The 24,035-nt window shown below is 40.4% G+C and overlaps 1 protein-coding gene across 3 annotated transcripts in view; it reads right to left on the bottom strand.

Moving 5' to 3' along the window:
- FBXW8 (F-box and WD repeat domain containing 8) overlaps positions 1–24,035 on the bottom strand; it is a 61,727-nt gene that overhangs the window by 14,197 nt on the left and 23,495 nt on the right. For all 3 annotated transcript variants that reach the window (XR_010592845.1, XM_042843192.2, XM_005303259.4), the window contains exons 5-7: positions 19,491–19,648; positions 10,855–11,051; positions 7,965–8,174 (exon numbers count right to left, since the gene is read on the bottom strand). Coding sequence is in view for 2 of the 3 variants with exons in the window: in XM_042843192.2 (XP_042699126.2) it covers positions 7,965–8,174; positions 10,855–11,051; positions 19,491–19,648 (565 nt within the window). In the remaining variant the exon portion in view is untranslated. The remainder of the gene's footprint in view (positions 1–7,964; positions 8,175–10,854; positions 11,052–19,490; positions 19,649–24,035) is intronic.

Below are 24,035 nucleotides of genomic sequence, written 5' to 3'. Positions count from 1 at the left end.
TTATTTACACTCGTGTAGTTTACAGATTGCCCAACGCTTTAACCTTTTTATCTGTAACAAAACAAAACTTTAAAAAAATATTCTGATCCACCAGACTTTCCATATCTATTGACATTCATGACAGGATAACGTCTGTGTCTCTTTCCACTCTCTATCTCCCCTCTTTTTTTAGGGATTTGTTTATGTTACGTATATATGTTTTTCTGCCCTAGTGGCTCTTCATCTGCAAAAAGATACTCTTCAGTGTTGTTAGTACATATTTTCACCTTTTCTTTGCGCATAAGATTTAATTTTTTTTAAACCCACCCCTTTTGCTTTTACTGCTTTCTCTGTCTACCAAGCTTCAAACCAGAATACAATTTTATACCTGAATTAAAAATCATTAAAAATAGGGAGGTTATAAATGAAATGACAACACAATTTTGAAGTTGCTGTAACACTTCTGGGGAGCTCTGCTGTAATACCCTAAAGTAACTAGGATTTTCTTTATAAAGGCCAAGGATAAAGCATGAAAATATCTGGTCACTTGGGAGTTAAAATAAGGGTCTCCATGTTAAAGGGCAAACAAAGCATAAGGTCTCTAGGAGGTTTATAATCTTATAATGCACCCTGCAAACGGATTATCCTTTTAAAGACACTTATAATCCTATAATGGACACACAAGACTAGTGACCTAATGGGTACAAATCTGGTAAAGGTAAGTGAACCTAGAGCGTCTGGGTGTGAAATAGGGTACCCTAAGGTAATACTCTACTAAGGTACCCCCTTCTTCCAACGGAACTTTTGGGCAAGAGGGGTGAACGGCATTATATCTAAGCAGATTCTCTCTCTCTCTCTCTCTCTATATATATATATGTATGTATAATGACCTAAAAAAAACCCACAAAAATCAAAATCTTTACCTACTAACAGTTTTCAAATGCAAAAGTCTAAGTTACTGGATGAGAGTCAAGTGATCTTCCAGAATGTTTAATAATTCAGCAAGGCAGAAATATCCAAAGAGTACCTTTACCATTACGTTTAGTTAAAGACCACAGAGATTAGAAAACACATTATCCATCTCAGAGGCGATTCTTTCCATGTTACAAGTCCCTTAACGACCTTTACCATCTCTCCCTCGCGCGCTCTCTCTCTTTTAATAAGGCTGAGCAAATGGGACTTCATTTTATCTGACTGCCACAGACTAGTGATATTAATTATTCATGCTCCTACTCTCCCTTTTGTTAAGGCGGTGCATTAGACTAATTTCCCTCTTTGTTGCACGAGCTGGGCGAGTCTCAGCCTGTGGCCACTGTTCTCAGAGAGATGTGCTGAGAAACAGGCTCACTGACTTATTAGAAGGAATGAAGGGGGGGTGGGAGAAAGAGAGAATGGAAAACTTACTGTAGTTAGGAAACTTTAAATCAGCAGGTGTGTGGAAATTTTAACAAATGCAGTCCAAGAACCTAACAGAGAGAATACCAAATAACAAAATTACAGCTTCTGCAGCCAGACCAACTTCTGCTGTGAGCTTTGTTAGATCTTATAGCTTAGTAAGGTCCAGCATGGCATAAATACTTTGGATGAGACACTTCCAAAAAAACCAAAACAAAAAAACAACCAACGCAGGTGCTGAAGGAAATGGTGTTGATGGAACTCTTCCATGCACATCCAACATCCCAGCATGGGGCTAGGGATACGATGCTGCTGGAGATGCCATTTTTGGACAGAACATAAAATAGAGTCCCCAAGCACTTGTTATCAAAGAGCCGGCAGTACTTTTCACAAGAGCAGGGGTATTCACCCCAGTGTCCTGGCTAATGGCCAATTCAGGCAATTGCATTGTGAAATAACTCCCTACAGAGCAAATCCAGCTATGTTTTTTCTTCTTGCCCTAAGCTGTTGTGTTTTGTTGCCAGTAACACCCCAAGAAGTGGCTTCTTTTCAGCAGTGGTTACATATAAGAGGCACTATGTAACCGTAAATAAATAATAATTAATAAGAATAATAAGGAAAAGGCATATCAATGGTCAATGATGTACTGAAATCATTGGCCCCTTCACTACGGAACAACATACTGGGGGCACATGTTCCTGGAACATCTTAACTTTCCATTCATTTGAATGGACATATTTCAGAATAATGATACTTAACACTTACAGAGCTGGGCTAAGGTCTCAAAGTGCTTTACACAAGACACATGACATTACCCTATTTTACCGAGCAGGAAACTGAGGAACAGAGAAAAATTACATGACTTGCCCAAAGTCACAAAAGGACTCAGGGCCAGGGTTGGGAACAGAATAGACATCATTTTGTTTTCAGTTCTGTGGCCTATCCACTGGATTTTGCTGCACACATCGCCTGCATACACCAATATTCTCTCAGCAATAAGGAGGTTCATGGAATTGCTAGTCAGTCAGGGCTTCCTTTAAGAAAAGGGCAGATCTTGTGAGGATTTTTTTTTTTTTTTGTAAATCCATGGGTCAAGAGGCATTCAACCTACATGCCATCTACAACAGTGGACACAGCTCTAACACACATGCTTGACTCAGATCTCCTCCTCAAGTTAAGCTTCGCCCCTGGTGGTCGCTACTGCAAGTTCTGAATTTTATTTCTAAGAAGCATGTGGGAAAAAATATAAAAAGTTTACAAGCCTTAGGGGGACAGTTTGCTGGTGTAGATTGTACCGAACGGTTATAGTGGTTACTGTAAACACAACACACAGTATTGCAACATCAGAAATTTGACTATTAACAAATGCGAGGTCAGCATATTGATACTCGTACAGAGACAAGTGTACTGGCTCCATAAATTTAAAGATGAGCTAAGATTTAAGAAGAGCAGATGAGAGAGAGAGAGAGAGAGGAGAAAAAAATCAGAAAGAGACCCAGAGATAAAAAGAGTAAATCATACACAAAACAGCCAGTTAAAAAAAAAAGCGGTTAATATACATGAATAATGGATGTTTGATTTAAAAGCAGTTTACTCCAATATGATGTAATTTTTGACAATCAGCCAGAGAGACTATTGTGCAAGTCTTTGCCAGATATAAGTCATTGTGCAGAAGTGGTAACACAACCATGTCTGTGAGCATGTGGAAAACTGACTTTCCTGCCATCCCAAAGGTGACTTTATGCTGGCAAACAAAAACTTTTATCTCAGGTGCACTTAGCTGTGCTCCCCAACCCTAAGTAGTGCTCAAAGGGCCATCTCAGAGAATCCATGAAAGCATTGTTATGATTCATCTAAAAAGTCTGCAGCGTTCCCAGCTCTTTACAGAATCCTCCAAATACTTACGGCCTGCCATATAAATTATCTATGAAGCTATAAACAATTAAATGTAGGTTTATTTTTCCTTCTAAGTTTTTATTTGAATAGAGTCAAAGCTGGTAACACTAAGTAGAGCCAGACATTGTGCAGGCAGCCAGTGTACGAGCTTCAGCAACACAACTCTGCCAATGCACCTGCAACCCCTGCTGTTCCAGTACTGGACCCTTCCTGAGCAGGGACTGCCAATCATCCAGCATTGTGCCAAATTTGATGGTTCTGTGATGTGGACAGATGTCTGCTAGGGACTGGAATGAGGTCAGCAAAACTCATTTAACTTGTGGCTGAAGACTGATGTACAAGTTCAGGGAGCCAGAGGTGAAAGGATATTGTTTGTCCACTAAACCATCTATCCTATAGAAAAAACCCACTATTTTATCCCCCTTCCTGCCTGATAAAATTAGGATGGGTAATATGAAGGCAAGTTGGTCCTCAAAATGGAATGAATTATTTGCCTGGCTTTGCAGATAATCTCCTTAAATATTCATGATGCATCCTAAGGGCAACATTTTCAAAATCTCAGATACTTGTCTAAGCATTGTGCCAAGTCTCAATGCAGGCATATAAAAAGCGGCTTGTCGTTTTCATTAGGAAACATAGGTAAATATATTTTGCATAATTTTTATTAAAAGTTGCAAAAATGAATGGCTCTTTCAATTTAGTAAACAATTTACAAGTTTTCAATGGAAAATCATCGAGGCAGATTCAATTATTCTTGGGCAAGATACTGGTTAATTACTCTAGTGTGTGTGTCTGTGTCCACACTAAGGTTTTCCTGACTTAAGTCATTCATCTTAGCAGTACTAGGATGTTACTAAAGGTTTGAATTAGAAAGACAATTACAAGGTTTAGAAGGCAGTACCTGGAAAAAGAAGGAAAGACAATTATACATAGGAATCAATACTAAATAACAAAAAAGAACAAGACTATTTTAATAGTGCTTTTCATCCCAAAAGTTACCCCGACACTTCACAATATAAGGCCCAGCTCCTGCAACTGGACCCACTTGGGCAAACACCTGTGTTCATGTGGATCCACTTGCAGGACCTTTCAGCCATGACTGAAATGCAATCCCTTCCAGGGTGAAACAGCAGCTGTTTAACAACACGTTAACACGGACCTTACGCAAGTGAAACTGCACGGAGCACTTAGGTAGCCAACGGCAAAAGTAAATGTATAGTAAAAGCTAAAACAGTAGCTTTATAAAGCTGGCCAGCAGGCCTCAGGATGCCAGCTCCAATGCCATCACTGAAAAGGAGCAGAAACAGGGGATTAAAAACAGGCCAGTTTATTAGTACGCTGATTTTAAAGCTGACACGTAAAGAAAAAACAATAGGCTTGTGTTTCTTTGCTTTTTAATAATGGATAAAGAAGGCCTAAGAGGTTTTAGGCAAACAAAGTATTTTTTCTACCTTTTAAAAAAAAAACATTAGAACTTCAGGACTTGCTCACCCTAGAAGACCTGGTAACCAAAGGCCTAGTGAAACTGACACCAGAAGAGAGACTGAAAGCTAATCAAATAAGAAAGGAAGTGAATTTTGGTCAAACATCTTTTTAAAGAATGGCCTTCCCCCCCCATATGCACAGAACCAAAGCCACCCCTGGTTTAAGTCTACTGACATTAATGGAGTTACAGCAGGGATGAATTTGACCCATTACGCTTAAAACCATTACTCACACCTCTGAATTCCATGGACTGTGGAGCATTCGGGCTGTGTCTAGATATTTCAAGGATACAGTATTTCTGGAAAGCAGTACATTCTGCATTGGCCTGTTAGTGCCAAAAGGTTCAATATAAAAAAAAAAAAAAAAACATTGAGCAACTAGTGTGTGGCCAAAAATACTCCTACAAAAATTGCCGCTAGCTAATAATTTATAGTATACGGCACATGAAACAAAATGGGATGCAGCTTTTACATTGGAATGCTGTAGCTATTAGAAAACAGCACTGGAATTCACTACCAATGTGTTTCTGAGATCTAAAGCTCTTCTAGACGCAGACCATCAACTTGTGACTCAAGTAATCAACCGATGCAAAGTCCCTTCACGTCTGTGTGTGGGGAATAATTATCATAATAGACATTAGTAATTAATTTCCGGCGTGATGTCAGCTGGTGTAGCAATGCCAAGCAAGCGTCCTTGTCAAACATACCCCCGCCGTCTGGACTACTTCAGTCACATTGCCCTGATTAGGATGCGCGCTGATGCACTGCTTAATACAATCTGCCATCAAATGCCAAATACTTCAGAACTAAATTAGGAAATATGTCCGACTCCACAGAATGATGCTAAGGACTCTAAGTGGATTTCTCTATTCCTTTATGAGGCACAAAGGCGATAGCCAATGTAATGGTCTTGAATGAGGCAATTCTATCCTCTAACCCCCCACCTCTGTGGGGAAAAATATTGGATTAGGATGGCAAAGGATTTAATAAAGACAGTACGGCCTCATAGCATCTCTCACCCCTAGAGGTATTTATGGCTCTTTCAGTGTTTCATGTGTGAAAAGGGAACTTTAAGGGGAGTTTAGATGCAGATTTACATCAACAGTGGAACTAGACCGAAAGAAAGCTGCCCCATTCTATTTGGTTGTCAAATGGGGAAAAGTGATAAAACTGCACTTGTGCACCACTTGCCACATTCCCACCCCAGCAACAACCCCTTTGCTCCATGCCCCACCTTCCCTTCCCCCAGGGGTTGCTGTTCCCCTTTCCTACAGCTCACTACAAACCTGAGTAGGAGTAATGCGATAAAATTAATCTGTGGAAAATTTAGACAGGAAAAAGAACCAGGAAAGATTTCTTAACAATGAGATCTATTAACTGAGGAACAACATCCCAGGGGAAGTGACAGAAACCCCATTGCCTGAGTCATTTAAAATGGTACTGGGAAAAGCCCTAGACACTAGCCTATGTAAGGTATAATCTGTACATTGCCAGTGAGATGGAATTAATACCTAATAGGTCTTTTCAATCTAACTTCTTTGATATTCAACCACAATGAACACACACAGTAGCTGTATGTTTCCAATAAAGACATCAGCAGTAAAATAATTTAAAACATTTAATTAGTCTTTGTGCAGTTTCAGAATTAACATTCCATTGAGATGAATGAGGCAATTCACACTATTCAGAGCTACCGTTTCAGTCTGTCTGCAGACTCTGGAAGACAGCCCCTGTTCTGATTCACATTTGGAAAAAAAAATACCATCAGAAGAACTAGAAGCTTTTTTCCCAGTGAAAGTTTAAATTCTACAGCAAAATATTTGACATATTATGCCCACACTGCAACACAAAGTTTCTGTGGTGCGTATGTCCAGTGGACTTATCTAGACACTAGGTCAAGAAAAAAAATCAATATTTTATGATGTAGCGAATGACATATGTCAATCTCATTGAAAAATTAAAAGCTTGCCCTGTTAAATCTCAATAGTTTTAAAAGCTGTAGAGCTTGCCTGAGCCATCAGCTTTTTAAGCATAGATTCAGTACAGTTGCAAAAACGGAATCTGCAGCTTATCAACTCTGCCACTGCCAAAAGACGCTTATGAAGGGAGCAAAACGCAGAAGGCTTCAGACATATGAAGATTATTTATCCATCCCCCTAAAGCAACATCTCACCATTCTTATGTGCTTGGAAGTAACTTAGCTCAAATACTGAAGTGAAAAATAAAAGCATTCTCCAAGGATTGCACAAACAGGGTTTGACTCATTACTTAGGATACCTCAGGTAGATTTATTTTTGAAAAGAAAACAATTCCACCTAGAGGACTGAAGCAGTAGAAGATACAAATATCTCTCTTGCAGCTGGGGAGTAGCAAATAGAATACTTCCAAAAGCTAGCATGAGTCTTTTGACTAAGGACATGTCTACACATACAGCGCTGCAGCTGCACCGACGCTCTATGCCGATGGGAGAGAGCTCTCCCGTTGGCATAATAAAACCATCTCCGCGAGCGGCGGTAGCTATGTTGGGAGGAGAAGCTCTCCCGCCGACATAGCGCCATCCAAACCGGTGCTTATGTCGGTGTAACTTACGTCACTCAGGAGAGTACTTAAACTACCAAAGTGCTGGCATTTCCTCATTTTATGCTCACCGAAACAAACACTGAAAGTTCACATAAGCCTCAGAGGAGTGTGTTAAGAAACTGACCTCCCACTCCACCCACACAAAGCAAAAAAAAAAATAAAGAATTCCTTTGGCTTTTGTTAATTGTACAAAGGGACCTGTGGGTTTTCCCATTTGAAGTTCTGACTCTAAGAACCACTCACTAGAAGTAGATTACAGTGCTATTATAAAGGACCCAATCCAAGTTGTGCCAGTCAAGCTGTGTGTACACTGTCTTGTTGAGGGCAGCTTACCTGGTAATTACTATGAGTATCCAGTGATGGACTGGAGACTGCAGGGAGCGCTCCGAGGACATGGGGGTTAGACTGTACCTAGCAATAGCCTATACCAGGAGGGTGAGGTCTGTGGAAACCTGCAAGTCAGTGCTTGTGGGGCCAGAGACTGCTGGTTTCAGCAAGCTGAACCACACCAGACTGTTACACGCTAAGGTGAGGTAGTGACCAGGTGCCTCACAACCTTGAGTACCCCGGGGAAGCGACAAAGAAATTTACTGTTATATGACTCAAATACCTTGCTTGCTACTTAAATACCTTGTTGGTCTCATTCAACAGCCAGCCAAAGCCCTTTACTCCAAAGGCTGCCTCACTGGCAGATACATCTAGACATGTGACAGGCTGGCCATATACAGAATGGAGAACTTTGCAAGACTCTTCTGCTTTCAGGAGGTAGACCATATCTTCAGCAGCTGCTATAGTCACTGGACTCCCAACAACATCTGGAACCAGGTGGAGAAAGTTGACCTACAACAGCACAGACATTTCTTAGTTTTTTACACTTCAGTCGAAAATTCCTTTACATTGTCATCAGAAATACACCGCATGGCCATACGCTACACAGCACTCTTTAAAAAATGAATTAACACACAGCTCCAGAGACGGCTACTATTTAAAACCACCTTCTTGGAACCAAGATTTCTTTCTTTCTTTTTTTTTTTAATGGTGTTTGATTTTTGGTCTATTTGAATTTTGGAGGTTTGACGCCTACAACAGAATACTATTACACATAACACCTTTCATCTAAGACTCTCAGGATGTGCGCGTTTATTAAAGAAGAAGAATTATTCATTAAATCTCATAACAGGCCTAGGAAATAGGTACACATGTGACACAAAAGCCAACAGGCAACGGGTTCACTGTTGTATAATTGCAACTTCTACCGGGTCTGAAAAACTCACTTCACCTAGTACACCACTTTCACAGTATTTATCCATAAATGATGTCAAGTGAGGTCTCTAATAAAAGCTTATGTCATACTGATCCTCATAATCATTTGAGATGTATGGATGGATGACACTGAAAGGTTTTAAAGTCGGTCATCAACCAAAGAGAAAAACAGGTTTCTTCTAGACAGTAGGTAAAACATGTATCTATCAAAATGTAAATTAACCATTGTAAGCTACTACAATGGAAGCCCCATTTACATGTGAAGACAAGAGGGGGATGGGAAATCAACTGGGAGACAAGACTGAAGACTGAACCACAGGGGATTGCCTTGTCTCTGGGGTCAGACAAAGAACTTTGGGGAACATAAGAGAAAGGCAAAAAGATACCTTTTTTCCTGCACCTGGGGAATTAAATGGACAGCACTTTTACATTCATGAAAACAGGCTCTTAACCAAGCTCAGCTGAAATGTTGCAAAAGACATTTAGGGTGAGAGAAGTTTCTTTAGACAGATGATTAGCCTGTTAAAGTTAAGTTTAGTCTCTAAGATCAGTGTTATGATTTTGTTTTGTGTGTTACCTTTCCGCTTCCGTTATCCTTACTCACCATCTCTTAAATCTTATCCTTTGATAATAAACTTACGATTGGTTTCACTATAAATCTATCTCAGTACTGTGATGTTACACAGGAGCTGATCCTGAATTGAACCAAAAAGGCTGATAAGTACACAGTTCCTCTGGGGACAGCTGACCTGGTATTTCTGTCAGTGTTCAGTGGATAAGGGGCTGGATACTGCAGGGGAACGCTTCAAACGGCCTCGGGAACTGTGTTGCACCTACTATTACCCTGCAAGGCGAAGTCAGGGCTAGCAGAGCCCAGCGGAGATTGTTTGGGTGGCTAACAGACTGGAGGTGTCAGGGAGTTACCCAGGTAAGCACAAGCGAGTCTCTTTCCTGCTGGAGGCAAGGGGGTAAGGAGGTGACTCTCAGTCCTGGGCACCTCAAGAACTATCACCACATATTAACAGAGTCATTTTACAGATGGGGAAATTGACGCAACACGAGGTTACATCAGGTGACCTGCACAAGGTCACAGTAAGTCAATGGAAGAGCCAGGAATGGAGCCCTGACTTTCAGTTCCCTAACCACTAAGACCACAGAAACGTTGCTAGGTTAAAGTAATGTGCTGGTGAAAATGGTGAGGGGTTCTCAACCTGTGGGTCACGCTCAGGTATGGGGGATCATGGTCACTCTGCTTTTCCTATACTGCTAAATGGAAGAGGGGTTGCTGGGATTTCCAGTATGAAAGGGTTGAGAACCCCTGAAATAGATAATTGCATGCAGTGGTTTCTAATCCAACCTTAGAGACAACTGACAACGTCTTCAGTGTTTCTTTCAAATATCAGAAATTGGTATTACATACAGAGGAAGGGGAAAGAATACTGAAGATGGATATCTTTCTGTATATCCACAGAAATAAACATGATGGAGCACTTCACAACTACATGACAGGGTGACCCAGTTCCAATGGAGTTCTTTCTTTGATGTTTTAATATTTTACTAGAAAACGTGTCAAAATTGTTGGCTTCTTTGTTCTGTTTTTAGGTATTCTACAGATGTTTCCATTTACAAGATGGGGAAGTCGTATTAGGGTTTGTTTAATCAGAGCTCTACAGCCATTCGTTGTACAGTCAGTTTTCTTGTACTGATCAGAAATCAGAAGATTTATACTTTAATACGCTCACTTCCTCCCTCACACCATTTAACAGACTTGGCCCATAATAAACTTTGGATTTTTAAAAAAAGAGAAAATAGCCTCAGAACTCCATAGACAGAAGGTGTAATCTAAAGACGCTGTGCAACCAGTTACAGCTTCGCAAGTGACAGCATTAGCTAGCTTGTGATATCCTGCCTAAGAACTAATCAGCTAGTGTTGATCTGAAATTCTATGTGAGAAAACCTTGATCTACAAATGAGCCAACTTAGTTTAATGTTGACAAAAAATAATTAAAAAACAACAAAACCTCCCACACCATATGGGCTCAGCTTCATTTTCACTTGTGGTTTAGGCCAGGATTTCATCCTAGCTCTTCAGGGATGAAAGACCTGCATTAACTCACTGCAATACCAGCTAGCTGCTAATGCTCTCACATAGTTCATGCAACATCCTTTTAAGGTCACTGTAAGATCCCGCTTGGCCAGGAAGAATTAGGAGATCTGGAACACCTGGAACCAAACTGACCAGCCGGAAAATACTCACCAATTTCTGGATTTCAAACTGTGCAGTAGTTTGCCAGTATCCCCTGTCATCAGGGCTTTCCACCTTGACCTGGAAGCCAGATGCAGTTGCTATGGCTGCACCCTCCAAGCCAAGGGCCAAAGCCTGTATCCTTTGATTGTGCTGGTAATGATGGATAGGTTCACGCCCTATCATGAGACTCCAAACGTTAACAGTCCCTGCATATAAAAGGCAAAACAAATGATTCTGTGTTACCCTATTTCATAAACAAAAGTAGCTTGAGGATGGCAGTGTCTGTGTATTAGTGAAATGGGTTGGTACACAGGAAGCAGGTTCTGGAGGACCTTCAGGACTCACTCTCTACGGCCACTAGAGCTCCAGCACACTGCAAAGTAGTGCAGAGTGGGCTCTTGTGTGGGTAATAACTGTTCTTTCCCTGATCAAGTCTTACATTGTGACTTTTAGAGAACATTGGTATGTGCTTTAACCCTGCTCCTCTCAATGCACCAGGGATGGAACAAACCATTCACAAGAACACAAGGAGTTCCAAAAAAGAGTTGCAAATATAAGACTTATCTACTGTACACTTACCCTCACTTAATGGCGAGGAACTATCCAGGAGAAGCCAGGTTAAATGCTTCAAATGACCTCCCCCTCACATTCTCTCACGCAAAGTGTCTTTGCATAGTTTTGGACTGTGCACAAAAGGGACAGGATGGGAGATTTCAGTGCCCTTCGAAAAGTGGAATCGAGGGTCTGATCCTAGCAGGGCAGTTACATATAGCTTGCAACCAACACGTAAATTCCAAATCTTGATGTTTCAGAGAATGAGGGAAATGCAGAGAAGATTATCATTTTTTGAAAGCTAAAGAGCACAGTATCCCAGGCTAGGGAAAAGGAATATTGCTCCTTTCAGTGGTACAGATCAGTGGGTAACAGGTTGGCAATTGCACTGGCTTGTGGCATAAATCAAAAGAATTCCACTTAAAAAGTAAAGTACATAAAGTCAAGCGCTTTGATTTCAATTTACAAAAGTAAACTGGAGTTATTAGTGAACTACAGATCAGCAGGGCTGAACACACAAAGTGAGTTAGAGCTCACTCCCAAGCTACCCCTGCATTGAAACGGAGCAGCAATTCTTCAGCCTGACAGACAGGATCAGAGCTGGAGAAGCCCCTTTCCTCTACTTGAGCATGGCCATTAATGATGAAATGATTAATGGTGGCTACTACTTCAAAAGGAGACATAAAAGCTCTGACAAGCAGCTGTGGACAGGTACCCATGCCAGTTTGCAAACGCCTCTCCTGTGTCCCAAAGGAGGCAAAGCGAGAGTGTGGTAATGAAACTGCTCATAGTGGAAATGGTATCTAAATGAGTTTAAATTGATTTATGTTCGCTTTTGTAAAGATTATTTGGTATCTTGAAAGTGCTATCACTATAAAAGAATGCAGACAATCCTTAAGGCCTCTGTCTAATGGCACTCCCGGAGAATATTTATATTCCTCGTCATGGGAATGAGAACCATAATGGAGACCATTTTTGTTTTATTAGGGATGCATATTTAAATTAATCTGCTATTTGCCTAAATAGTTAGCAGCCTCTGTTTGTGTGCCCAAAGCCAAAACTGCAATTAGGCTTCCATTAAAAAAATAAGTCCCAACTAAAACTGTCCCGGTGGAGTCGTAAGGGCTCAGAGCAGAACTTTCCAAAATTACTTCTTAGCCTAATGGTAATTATGTTAATTGCTTGAAAGGTAAATAACTGCTGAACTGGTTTTGAAGAATAGAACGTTAGCACATGCCACATGCACATCCATGCTTAAAACAAGTTAACAGGTTTAAATGGATGGTGTAGACTATTGTTTGCTTTGGGGACTGTAGCTTGTGCATCATAGACACTTCAGGCTTTTGTGATTTTTGGTTACCTCACTCTATAGTGAACAGCAGGTCCACATCTCCAAACTGGCACAACTGAGCTGAAGTCTGATCTCAGGCACTTTAGATCAGCTACTGAGTACACCAATATTGTGCTTAATTAAGTTTTCAAGAAAGGAAGAGGTACATATTTCTGAGTATCCAAATTAGACCTTTAATTAGATCTAATCTGTTTCATTTGTAAATTTATCTAGGCAGGGCCCTGTGTTCATATTTTTCTGCTGAAAACCTACTCCACTTTTAGCACTCTACAAACAAGAGCACTGAAATACTGGTCAGAGAAGAGTATAAAACAGAAACAGAGAGTGAATTGCTTCTCTCTTCATAAAAGAAATGTTTTGCCTTAAACTTGGGGGTTTCTGCAAGACAGCGTGAAGTAAGCCCACCACACAGAAGCCTGGGATTCAGTGTTTTGTCTCAGAGTTTGAGAAGCAAAAACCATTTCATTAAAATGTGTATGGCACATTGTATCCATTAAAACCAGAAAAGGAGCTCGGATTATGAGCTGCAATTAAACATACATAGTATAAAAACAATCTCATGTAACTAATCATCAATGTACATAGCATTTTACCAAATATTTAAAAGACAAAGTCCCTGCCCCAAGACACTTACATTTCAAGTCAGAAAAATAAAATGCACAGAATACCAGTTCCAGCACAAGGGGATATGCAGACATCATTGGTAAGATCAGAGAATGAAGGTTTTGTGAAGATACGGGATTCCAGGTTTGTTTTAAACTGTCAAGCCAAGAACAGAAGATGACAGAGGCAGCAGTTTGGAGGATGAATGCAGAATAATATAGGGAGTAAGAGCTGACTAGTATTTTCTTTCATTATGAGTGAACTGAATATCATGTGCACACATCTGTGTGTGTGATGTCTGAGAAACATGTATAGGGCTTGCTTGGTTACAGGGAACAGTTAGGAAACACTTCCCTCAGGGGCACCAACAGGTATGGATTATACAAGCTCTAAACAGGCGTTGCTATGAAGCAAAGAAATGGGAGCGCAGGTCCTTCCACTCCAAAGCACCAGAAAATTTATTAATTAATGGGCAAGTCAGCCTTTGCTTTATTCACTCACATTGTATTTGATAGGACAAAATGGGGAAAAGCCATTTTTATAGTTGAAATTATCTCTGTTGAGATAACACACATTGTAAAGAAATATTTAAAAAAAAAATATTAAAGCATAGGATTTGCCAGGTTGGATGAGATCATTGATCTACCCAGTCTGTCTTCCTGCCTCCAGCGGTGGCCAATATTTCATTCCCACACAAAAAGCTTTGCTAAGGTGAAGTTAAGGTTGCACGCACATAGCAGTGTTTGAGCACATATTAACTTCCAAGAACATTACAGTTTAAAAAATAAAAATCCATCAAATGTTAGAAATACACAAAATTGTGAGTAAGAAAAGCACTTCCACAGGAAGCCAGAGTCACACCACAACCTTAACTCTGCTCCAGTGGAGCTGTGACAGGTCAGTATTCTCAGACTGACTGAGAAACTACTGCATACTTCCTTTCCTTTTTGGCTTAAGGAGACAGATGTTCAGTTGGGTTGTCTAAGTGCGAGTAGTCAGTTAAGAGCAAGATAGCGTAGCTGTTGATTTATGATATTACAATCACTGCACTTGCACTTCCCGATGATCACTTAGTATTAACATCCACTTGCTGCATTATGCCTCAGACTGTAAGCTATTTGGGACACAGACTGTCTTTTACTCTGTGTTTATACAGGGCCTCACACGATGCAGCCCTGATTCAGACTGAGGCCTTTACATGCTTATTTAGAAGCAGACAACTACATAGGTTTTTCCCTGAGTAAGAATTTGAGTGAGATGCTCCCCATTAGCAATGGAAGCTTCCCACGCAACTAGTTTTATATTTAGTTTCACATATATTTGTCTCCGGTGCCAAGTACGATGCTTTACCACCATATTAATCTGAACTGTTTTCATATCAATGCTCTAATTTCATGACATGGTAGGCCTGCATAAGCAGACATGCAAAATGATTATCTACATTTTTAAGTGTTACATTGCAACTATCTGCCAGTGTGGGCTTGTCTATGCCGGCAGAGCCCCCTAGTGGAGATGCAGCATAAGCTGATAGAAGCTCTGCCGACATAGCTACACCACCTCCCAAATGACATTAGCGAAGCTTACAAAAGCGCTCTGTTGTTGGCACAGTTTTATCTTCACAAGGGGCTTTGCTGGCATAGCTATGTTGGCTAGAGACTGTGATTTTTTTCACAGTCGTAGCGGATATAGCTATGCCAGCAAAACTTTGTAGTGTAAACTAAGCCCAAACCAGTGCGTGTTGCATCTCCTTGTTAGTAGCTAATCAAAATAGAGGATAACTGCCTACTACTGCTACCAGCTAATAGTTAACGCATTCGTTTAAGTGGAAATGGACTGTGATTAAATCGGATGATACCGGGTTGAAATACTGCTTGATGACCCACGCTGGGGGTTCACTTAATCAGCTCTTCCTCATTAAGACAATACTGCACAGCTAGTGGTTGCTGGTAACCTTGTAGACCGAGACATAGGCCAGTCTAAATGTACATTATCTGCAAGGATCAAAGCAAGAAAATCATCCATATGATTCCATTTTAGAACAGGGAACCTGGACATTGTGGTGGTGGGGATCTTATTCTCTCACTTCAGCTTCAAAGCAACGCAGCCATGTGGGACTGCCGGAGCCAATGTGATTTACAGGGTGTTTTTTTGGGGGATGCTGGCGGGAGAGGTTTTAAATGCAATTGTTCCTGTTAAATCTCATCTATTCTGTTTGGGAGCCCAACTCCCACCTTTCCTATCCTGATCCATGTTAATTTAATGTAAAACTTCTCATTTTTAAACACTGTATTTTATTTTCAATAGGGGAAATCAGGAAAAAATACAAATTGAAAACTCATGTTATTATCTGGAATACTAGCTATACTATCTACAAGTATGATATTGCCTGAAATTATAGGGAAATAAACCATTAATGAAACATGGGTTTTTTTAAAAAAATAGAACTGGCCTGAAGTCTCAAACTTGTTATCTTGAATCCTAGACTTTTGCCAAAAAACACTCATAGTCTGAAATGATAAACAGCAAGATCAGATATCATTCAGACTACTAGGGCTAGAAATTAACATTGAATACAATTGGAAAGTTAAGATTCTCATCACGGCTCAGTGAACAAGGCATAGAACTAGAAGTAAGAAAACTTGGATTCCGTTCCCAGCTCTGTGACTCGTTGGAGTCAATAAACTATTCCTTATCGCCTTTTTCCCATTTGTAAAATGGTTATAATTATACTTACCCCTTTACTTGGCAACTGCAAAATAGAAGTGACCTTGGCCAACTAGCTTCAGATGTTCAGCAGAGAAAACTTGACATTTCAGTTAATTTCAAATCATCAAAACGTGTGTCTTATTTGTAAAGTGTAAAATCAAAGTTCAATTTACATACCTTTTACCAATGAAGAGGTACAGTAAATTCACAGCAACATTTACCCAGGCACCCTTCTTCCTTAAAGCGTCTGCAAGCTACACTATTTGGTGTCTTAACTATTTTGTGGCATGTTTTGGAACTTAGAAGTATGCTACACATAGACCTGTTCACCAGAACACTCCATTTCTGAGATTATAAAGACAGGGTGCTTGGTGGAGGAGGGAATGGCTCGGGGAGCCTCTCACTCACCCTCTTGCCTACTGAGATATCAGGTTTTCAGTTCAAAAGCAGCACTGCCTCAATTCCTAATAACAGAGCATGCGTATAAGCAAGTGCATTCTGGTCACTGCAGAAGTCACTTTCGTTTGTTCTATACCAACCTATGACAAGTACTATTAGCTACTGCTGATCAGGTTTCAAAATATTAACATAAATGGGGGCAACATTATTTCCCTTCTATACCCATAGACAAACACGACAGCTTATGTCTTACAGGTGGTACAAAAAAGATGTTCTCATTTTACACCATAGAAAGTTTCCAAGTCAAACTAAGAGAATCTGGGGGAAAGGGGGCAGTTTAAGTAGACTTCAGTTCCCCAAAAGCTGTGGCTTACGGCCAAAGTCAGGCAAGCATGGAGCAGATGGAGTCCTGGCAAAGCCGCTACTGTCCCTGCATTAGCAGCATCTGCTCATTACCCAGAACCCTCGCCTGCTTTATCTAATGCTCCAGGAAAAGCATTTTGATTTGATTCATTTCAGTACGGTAACGTGCAACACAATTAGCGGTAAAATCAAATTGGAGGACTGCCAATGCTGACAATAGGAAACAAGGAAGAAGAAATACGAGGCCAGTGGGTTGGAATTCAAAAACCACAACTGTGGATCAAGTTGCCAAATCTCATTGCCCCAGGTGTACATATAGTGTGCCTACTGGGCACAGACAGTGGAGGATAGAACTTACATTTTCTCCCAGTACAGTTTTTCCATCTACCTTTCCTTGCATCTGGTTCCTCTGTGGTTGACTCCCATTGAATACCCCAGGGGTGCAGTCACCAGGACTCTCAATTCAACTTTTCTTCAGTGCAGTCACAGCCAGAGTATACCATAGCATGCAGGCACAAATTACTGACAGCCTCCATACAAGATGAACCCTTTGCTTGCTATATTTCTTATGCCTTAGGAACTATTAGCAACTGCTGAACTGTAATAAAAAAAATATATATATGGAGATATACCCATCTCATAGAACTGGACGGGACCTTGAAAGGTCACGGAGTCCAGCCCCCTGCCTTCACTAGCAGGACCAAGTGCTGATTTTGCCCCAGATCCCTAAGTGGCCCCCTCAAGGATTGAACTCACAACCCTTGGTTTAGCAGGCCAATGCTCAAACCACTGAGCTATTCCTCCCCCCAGGTCACTAATACATAGTGCTATCAGCAGATGTTGAATGAGCAGAATCTGCCTGTTAGTTCTTCCATGCAATCAGATGTCAGGCACATCACTGCTTGAGCTCTGTTGAACTGGGAGAAACTGATGTTATCTCAAGGAGTCTGCTAGCCATCGATTCTTTGCCTGACAACACCTCCTCCAACACTCTGGTGTTTGTTTTCTCTATATTAGTCAAACGTACAAAACGAAAGGAAGAAAAAGCTGGAAAAGAACAACAAAAGGCACACACTAATTCAGGAAGTTTTTATCATTTAGATAAAAAAATCATTCTCTCCACTAAACTGTAAATGTCATTCATGTTAGTAAACAACTGCAAAATAATAAAAGATGCTAGTGCATATGGAAACTAAGCTATTTTGACTGAGGCTCTCAAATCAGAATAATCACTGACCTGTCACAAAATCCATTAAGCAATATGCCCAGCAGAGTTAAGACATACAGGTTTACTCATGACAGTTACTTATTCTCTCATTGTAACACTCAGTTCAACACAACGACCATGAGACAAACAGATAATTAGACTTTTAGTCACTGGAAAGACTAAAACACAAACTAATATAAAACCAGAGAACTCTGCTCTCTTCACTGCTTGCACGAACTAGATAGAAAGCCAGAGATCGAACCACCTTATTCTATAATATCCAGTGACTTAAATGACCAAGCTCAATTTATAGATGTTAATCACAACAGAATGGCTGCTGTGAGGAAATATTCCATTAACAGTTTCTGGTGACAACAAACAATGACAGAGTTCACACTGCAACAAATACTATAATCAAAATACTTTGTTTCTATCAGAGGTTTTGCTTGTTTGTTCTTAAAAAAAATTAAAAATAAATATATAGATTTGATTTGGCTGTCATACTTCGTTTTTGTTCCCATCTGCCAGCTGGTGACATTACAGTGCATCAAAATCAGCACTAATACCACAGAGCTCTGTAACTTTAACAGGTTTTGGTTCTGACAAGATGAGAGGAATAGGTCTTTTTGATGTCAAATCACGTCACAAGTTACATGGAGAATGGAGGATACAACGGTGGTTAGCTTTGCTTGGAATACTCCTACTGCAGAATCCCAATTACTTGAATCCACCTTATCCAAGCCTTCTTTTTTCATGACCTGCCACCATGTGTCTTTGGTCTAGTCACTCTTTGCCTCAACTCCATATCACTCACACACATCTGATACATCCTAAACAGGAATAGATTGCTAAGATTATATATTCCCATTACACACACTATTAGGCAATTTTTTTTTTATTTTACAAGTAAGTGTACCTGATAAAATAAGCAACTGGTATTGCTTACAAAAAGAAACTTTCCTTCTTAGCCATATTGTAACTCAACATCAGTGAAAATGACGGTATCAGTAAAGGAAATGTTCTTTACATATACCCTATGTATATTCTATCCAGGGAATTAAGAGTGAAGATGCAGAATTCTGATTAACCAGGCACTGAAAGTTTAGCCATATTCCCATAAACATGTCTCAGGGTGCTCTAAGAAAAACAAGGCTGCAGGAAGAATATTTTACAGCAAACAATTTATTTGCTTAAGACGGCTTGGCTGGATCTCCGCCTGGCACTCAAACCCTGTGCAGCAGTTCCAGTAGGAATTACACATCAGTTTTAATGGGTGCTATGTTCCAATGCCTCCTAATGCATTTATGGTTATTGGCCAACTTTTTCACATAAAAGCAAGCGTGTGTGCAAGCGTGTGTGTATACAGAGGATTATAGACACACAAAAAGCTGAGCACAGCTGCTTCATTTTTGTAAAGCTTTTGTTAAAAAAAAAAAAATAGGGAGGAGAGTTGTGGTTACTTACCGTCCTCATAAGCCGCTACAGCCAGAGAGCTGTTTATCCTCACAAAGGAGACATGTGGCTGGGGTCCAGGATCAGCAGAGCCATGCACTGGTTCCAGGATGGGGGCCGTGTAGTCCCAGGTGCGGGTGTCCCACAACCTCACATCTCCCGATGTATATCTGGAAGAGCAGGATGTTATTCATTCCAAAAATATTTGAAAAGATTTGGGGAAAGAGAGATGGGAGTAGGAGAGAGGAAACAAAAAGAGCCTTATAACCAAACCCCACAGCAATGGGACTCATTCTGTTTAAGTCCACTGCATGGCAACATCACTAAGACAACTTAGATACTGAGTCTGATTCTCTTCTCACTTTCTCTGGTTTTATGCTGGCATAATTCCACTGATTTCAATGGAGTTATTCCTAATTTACACCACTGTTCAATACAGAATCAGGTCCATTACGACTTTCAAACAATCTAGAAATAAATCTATTAAAGTGATCCCCATTGTAGTTATAGAAATATGGCAACAACATACATTAACTTTCTAGAAGGGGCGTAAAGGGAGATGAGCACAGAGGGGGAAAAAAAAACAAATGAATCAGTGCTCATTATATCACACTATAAATGGCAAAACCTGTATTGTAGCTTATGAATCAACCCTCTTTTGTCCTTAAGTCCTGCTTTCACTGCAAAGGCCATGTACAGAAATTTTTAATCAACAGCAGTATTTTTATACACACAAAGGACTGACACTCAAAACTAATGCTTTTTGTAGGCACAAGCTTTCCAATGCCTCATCCATGCATCAAAGTTGCCCAAGTAAAGTCCCTGAAGGCTAATTGATTTGTTCATACAATTAAGTCCTGCCTTTAGAATCCAGGCAGTGCTGCCTTCTCACGGAAAGCTCTCTTGCTGAATCACGTGACAATCTCTAGTTTTACTCCATTTAAGAATACAGAAAAACCAAACAGGCCTCTCAGATTACACCGGCCATACCTAATAGATGCATTAAGGCCACAAAACTGAGAGTGGCACAGAACCTGACTTTATAGGGTGTGTTCTAAGGCATTAACCATAAAACTGGGGGTGTGGAGGAAGAGAGTAATGGATGCTGTATGCAGAATGGAACAGTCAGCAGAAAGAATGTAAGAGGACTATCCCACACACCAGCTCCCTTACTACTGGTCAAAGAGCAGTATCAAACTGGAATGGAAAAAATAAAGGAATGGTGCATTTTAGTGTTTAATATGGAATCACAGTAGGACTGCAACAGAAGCTCTAAAAAGTTTCTTTAGATGCAGATAGTGTTTTACAAATAAAAGACAATCCCCTTTCTCATCAATTTTGACATCCTCCCTAATTTTTTGCAGAGGAGTTTCTTTTAGAATAAAATTTTTCATTAGATTGAAAGCTCTTCAGGGCAGAGGACTTGGCTTCTCCTTGTTTATAAAGTGCATGACACACTTTTCCTGCTATATAATTAAGAAACATAAATACTACTACTACTGATAAATGAGAGGAAGGATGGTCTTGTGGTTAAGGCACTGGACATGTCTACACTAGCACTTATGTCAGCAAATCTTTTGTATCTCCGGGGTGTGAAAAAAAAAAAAATACCACACACCGAGCAACATAAATTTTGCCAGCATAAGTGCCTGTGTGCACAGTGCTATGTCAGCGGGACAGCGTCTCCCGCCAACATAGCTACCACCCCTTGTTGAGCTGGTTTGATTATGTTGATGGGAGAGCGCTCTCCCATCGGCATAACGCGGCTACACAAGTGCTCTTACAGTAGCACAGCTGTGCCACTGTAACCTTGTAAGTGTAGACATGGCCTAAGACTCGTGAGATCTGGGAAATTCCCAGCTGTGCCACAGATTTACTGCGTGAACTTGGGCAACTCATTTAATCTCTCAGTGCAAAATGGGGTTAATATCGTTTCCCTTCGCCTACCCTGTCTGTACAGATTATGAGCTCTTCGGGACAGAAACTATGACTTATTATGTGTTTGTACAGCATCAAGCAGAAGGGGGCACCCATCTCAATTTAAGCCACTATGTGCTATTGTAAAACATTTTTCTACTATTATTAATTTGTAAGTAACATTAAGAGTCTCCGCCCAGAATATAATATTTTAGAAAGTTCTAGCTTAATCAGACAGACCATTTGGGGCTATGGCCCTGACCAAGTGATGGCTTTTCCTTTTTCTGGAAATTGTTCTAGTTCCACACAACTCAAGTGATTGGATATAAATCAACAGAAAGCAAATGCTTCTCTTCCTCTCCCACATGGTCTCCACCAAGATCATGGCTCAAGCAGCTTTCTCCCACCACCAGAGAAAAACTGGCAGCACCCCTACACACACCCTCTCCTTGAGCCACTGCCCCCATTTCTGCCAGAAGACTTGGAGCCAAATGACCAAGATTGACTGTGTGTGCGGGGGAATGTCTCCAGTAGATACCCCTTGAAGATATGAAGACAGCAAATCCATGAATGGAGGTGGAGGGGTGGTGAAATGACTCTTGTCTCCATGGCCCAAGACACCAAGGCCAAAGCTTTCAAAATTGTCCACTGATCTTAAGTGTCCAAATCGAGTCACCTTGGGCTGGATTTTCAGAGGTACTGAGAATCTGCAGCTCTCATGGTCTTGAACTGGAGTTGTGGGTGCTCAGCATCCTGGAATGTAATCATGCACAACAGGACTCTAGTTGGGCACCCAAAAATCAAGGCACCCAGAATAATTGGCGTATGCCTCCTAACAGAAACTCCTGCTAATGGAATTTCCCCACTCAGAAGCAGCAAATGACAGATGCTACAGTGTTTTTCTTTCAGCAGCAGAATCCTAACTCTTCAGAAAGAGGCACTGGAGTTGTGTGTAAATCTTCATCCACTGCATGAGAGAAGCAGGCAGCAGCCAGTATTCACAGCTCCAAGCATTAACAAATTATAAGTCAGGACCCCTAAATCATGAGATCTGAAAAGTAATGAAGTCTGCATTGTCTTTAATTTCCCTTCTATTGTCGGAGCACTAGGGATTCATGTTTCCAAGCCTCCCTCACCTCCCAAACATGAGGGTTAAAAACATATCTTATTTTTTAAATGAAAGGTCTGATTCTCCTGTAATCACATTACTCCAGGGGCTGGAGCTTTAAGAGAGATCACATATTGCTAGAGCTGACAGCACTGAGCAGCAGAATATTTACCTCCATGCTTAACAGAAGGAAAAACAGTAGCCTCTCTCCCTCACAATGCATATTTGTTGGTACTTATTCAGATGCGTGAATGTAAAAAGAAAGTGCAGGAGACTGGAGTGGGAGGCTGAAGGTTTAAGCAAAATCAGAGAAGGAAAAAAAAATAAAAAACAGAATTTGATATTCCTATAAGCACTATGCCTAACTTCTCTATACAGCATGCAAGATAAGCACTCTGGGACTTAAAACATCCTACCACATACGAGAGAATAAAAATAGCTGATTGGAGTTGGGTTCCTTAACAGTGAAACTGCAGATTCCAGTGTGAAAAGGAGTTTTTAAAACAATTTTCCTTTAATGCTATTTTAAAGGACAATACAGTCTCAATGTTAGCTCCATAAACATTGTTCAAGTATTAGAAGAAAAGAATAGCAGCTTTTCTACTTAAAGCAATTCATTTTTACATCAAGGGATTTGCTGCACAAGGCAAAGTTTCATGTTCATGTGGCTGTTTCGCCTACCATAGGTTAGCTCAGCAGAACAGTACACTGCACAGTAAATAATCTGCTCCTAGATGATAGGAATGCTATAATTAATCTATTAAAGATTCTCTCTTCCCCCCCAATAATGTTTAGGGTTCTCATGCAAATTTTCTTCTGATGATTTATGCTAAACAGAGAGGACCACAAAATGAAGTCCTTTAGACACAGATTAGATACTGAAAGTCTTAAGCCCATTCACACATTGGCTTCTCTAATGAGATTGCCAACAAGGATGACAATTAAAGCTCATCTGGACTTCTTTATGCCAGAAAAAAATTCTAATTTATTTTTAATAAAGCAATAAATAGGTGCTATTTTCTATGGTATGGGTATCATTCACCTGCTTTCTATTTTACCCTTGCTGTTTTGTTGAATTCAGTAGCAAATTCATACTCACGTTCCATGAAACAGAGACATTTAAACACCTACTCCATTGAAAATAGTTTATTCTACAAGGCATCCTATGTTAAAGAGTGGCAGAACGTTCTGTATTTGCTCCCCATTCTTGAACATCACAAGGCATTTCAAGATCCAGTTCCAGATCACAAATACTTTATTCACACTCTGTGGTCTTGTTGAAACGTCTAAGGACCTTTCCTCGAGCTAATTCCCAGCCACACCTAGCACTCAACAAGCACCCACTTCCTGAGTCCTGTTCTACTACTTTGCCAGTGGTGGTGATACAGCCTTTGCTTCTGAAACTCCTGCTAACCAGAAGAGCCCTTTCCTACCTCATCACTTAATACCTCTAAAAAACAATCTTTTCTCCCTTTGAATGTGTTAATGCCTTTCTCCTACTACTACTCCTTATTGTAGAATATACTGACGAT

This window comes from Chrysemys picta, chromosome 15 (assembly GCF_011386835.1).
Source record: "Chrysemys picta bellii isolate R12L10 chromosome 15, ASM1138683v2, whole genome shotgun sequence".
Classification (NCBI taxonomy): Eukaryota; Metazoa; Chordata; order Testudines; family Emydidae; genus Chrysemys; species Chrysemys picta.
This window is presented reverse-complemented; position numbering and strand designations above follow the sequence as displayed.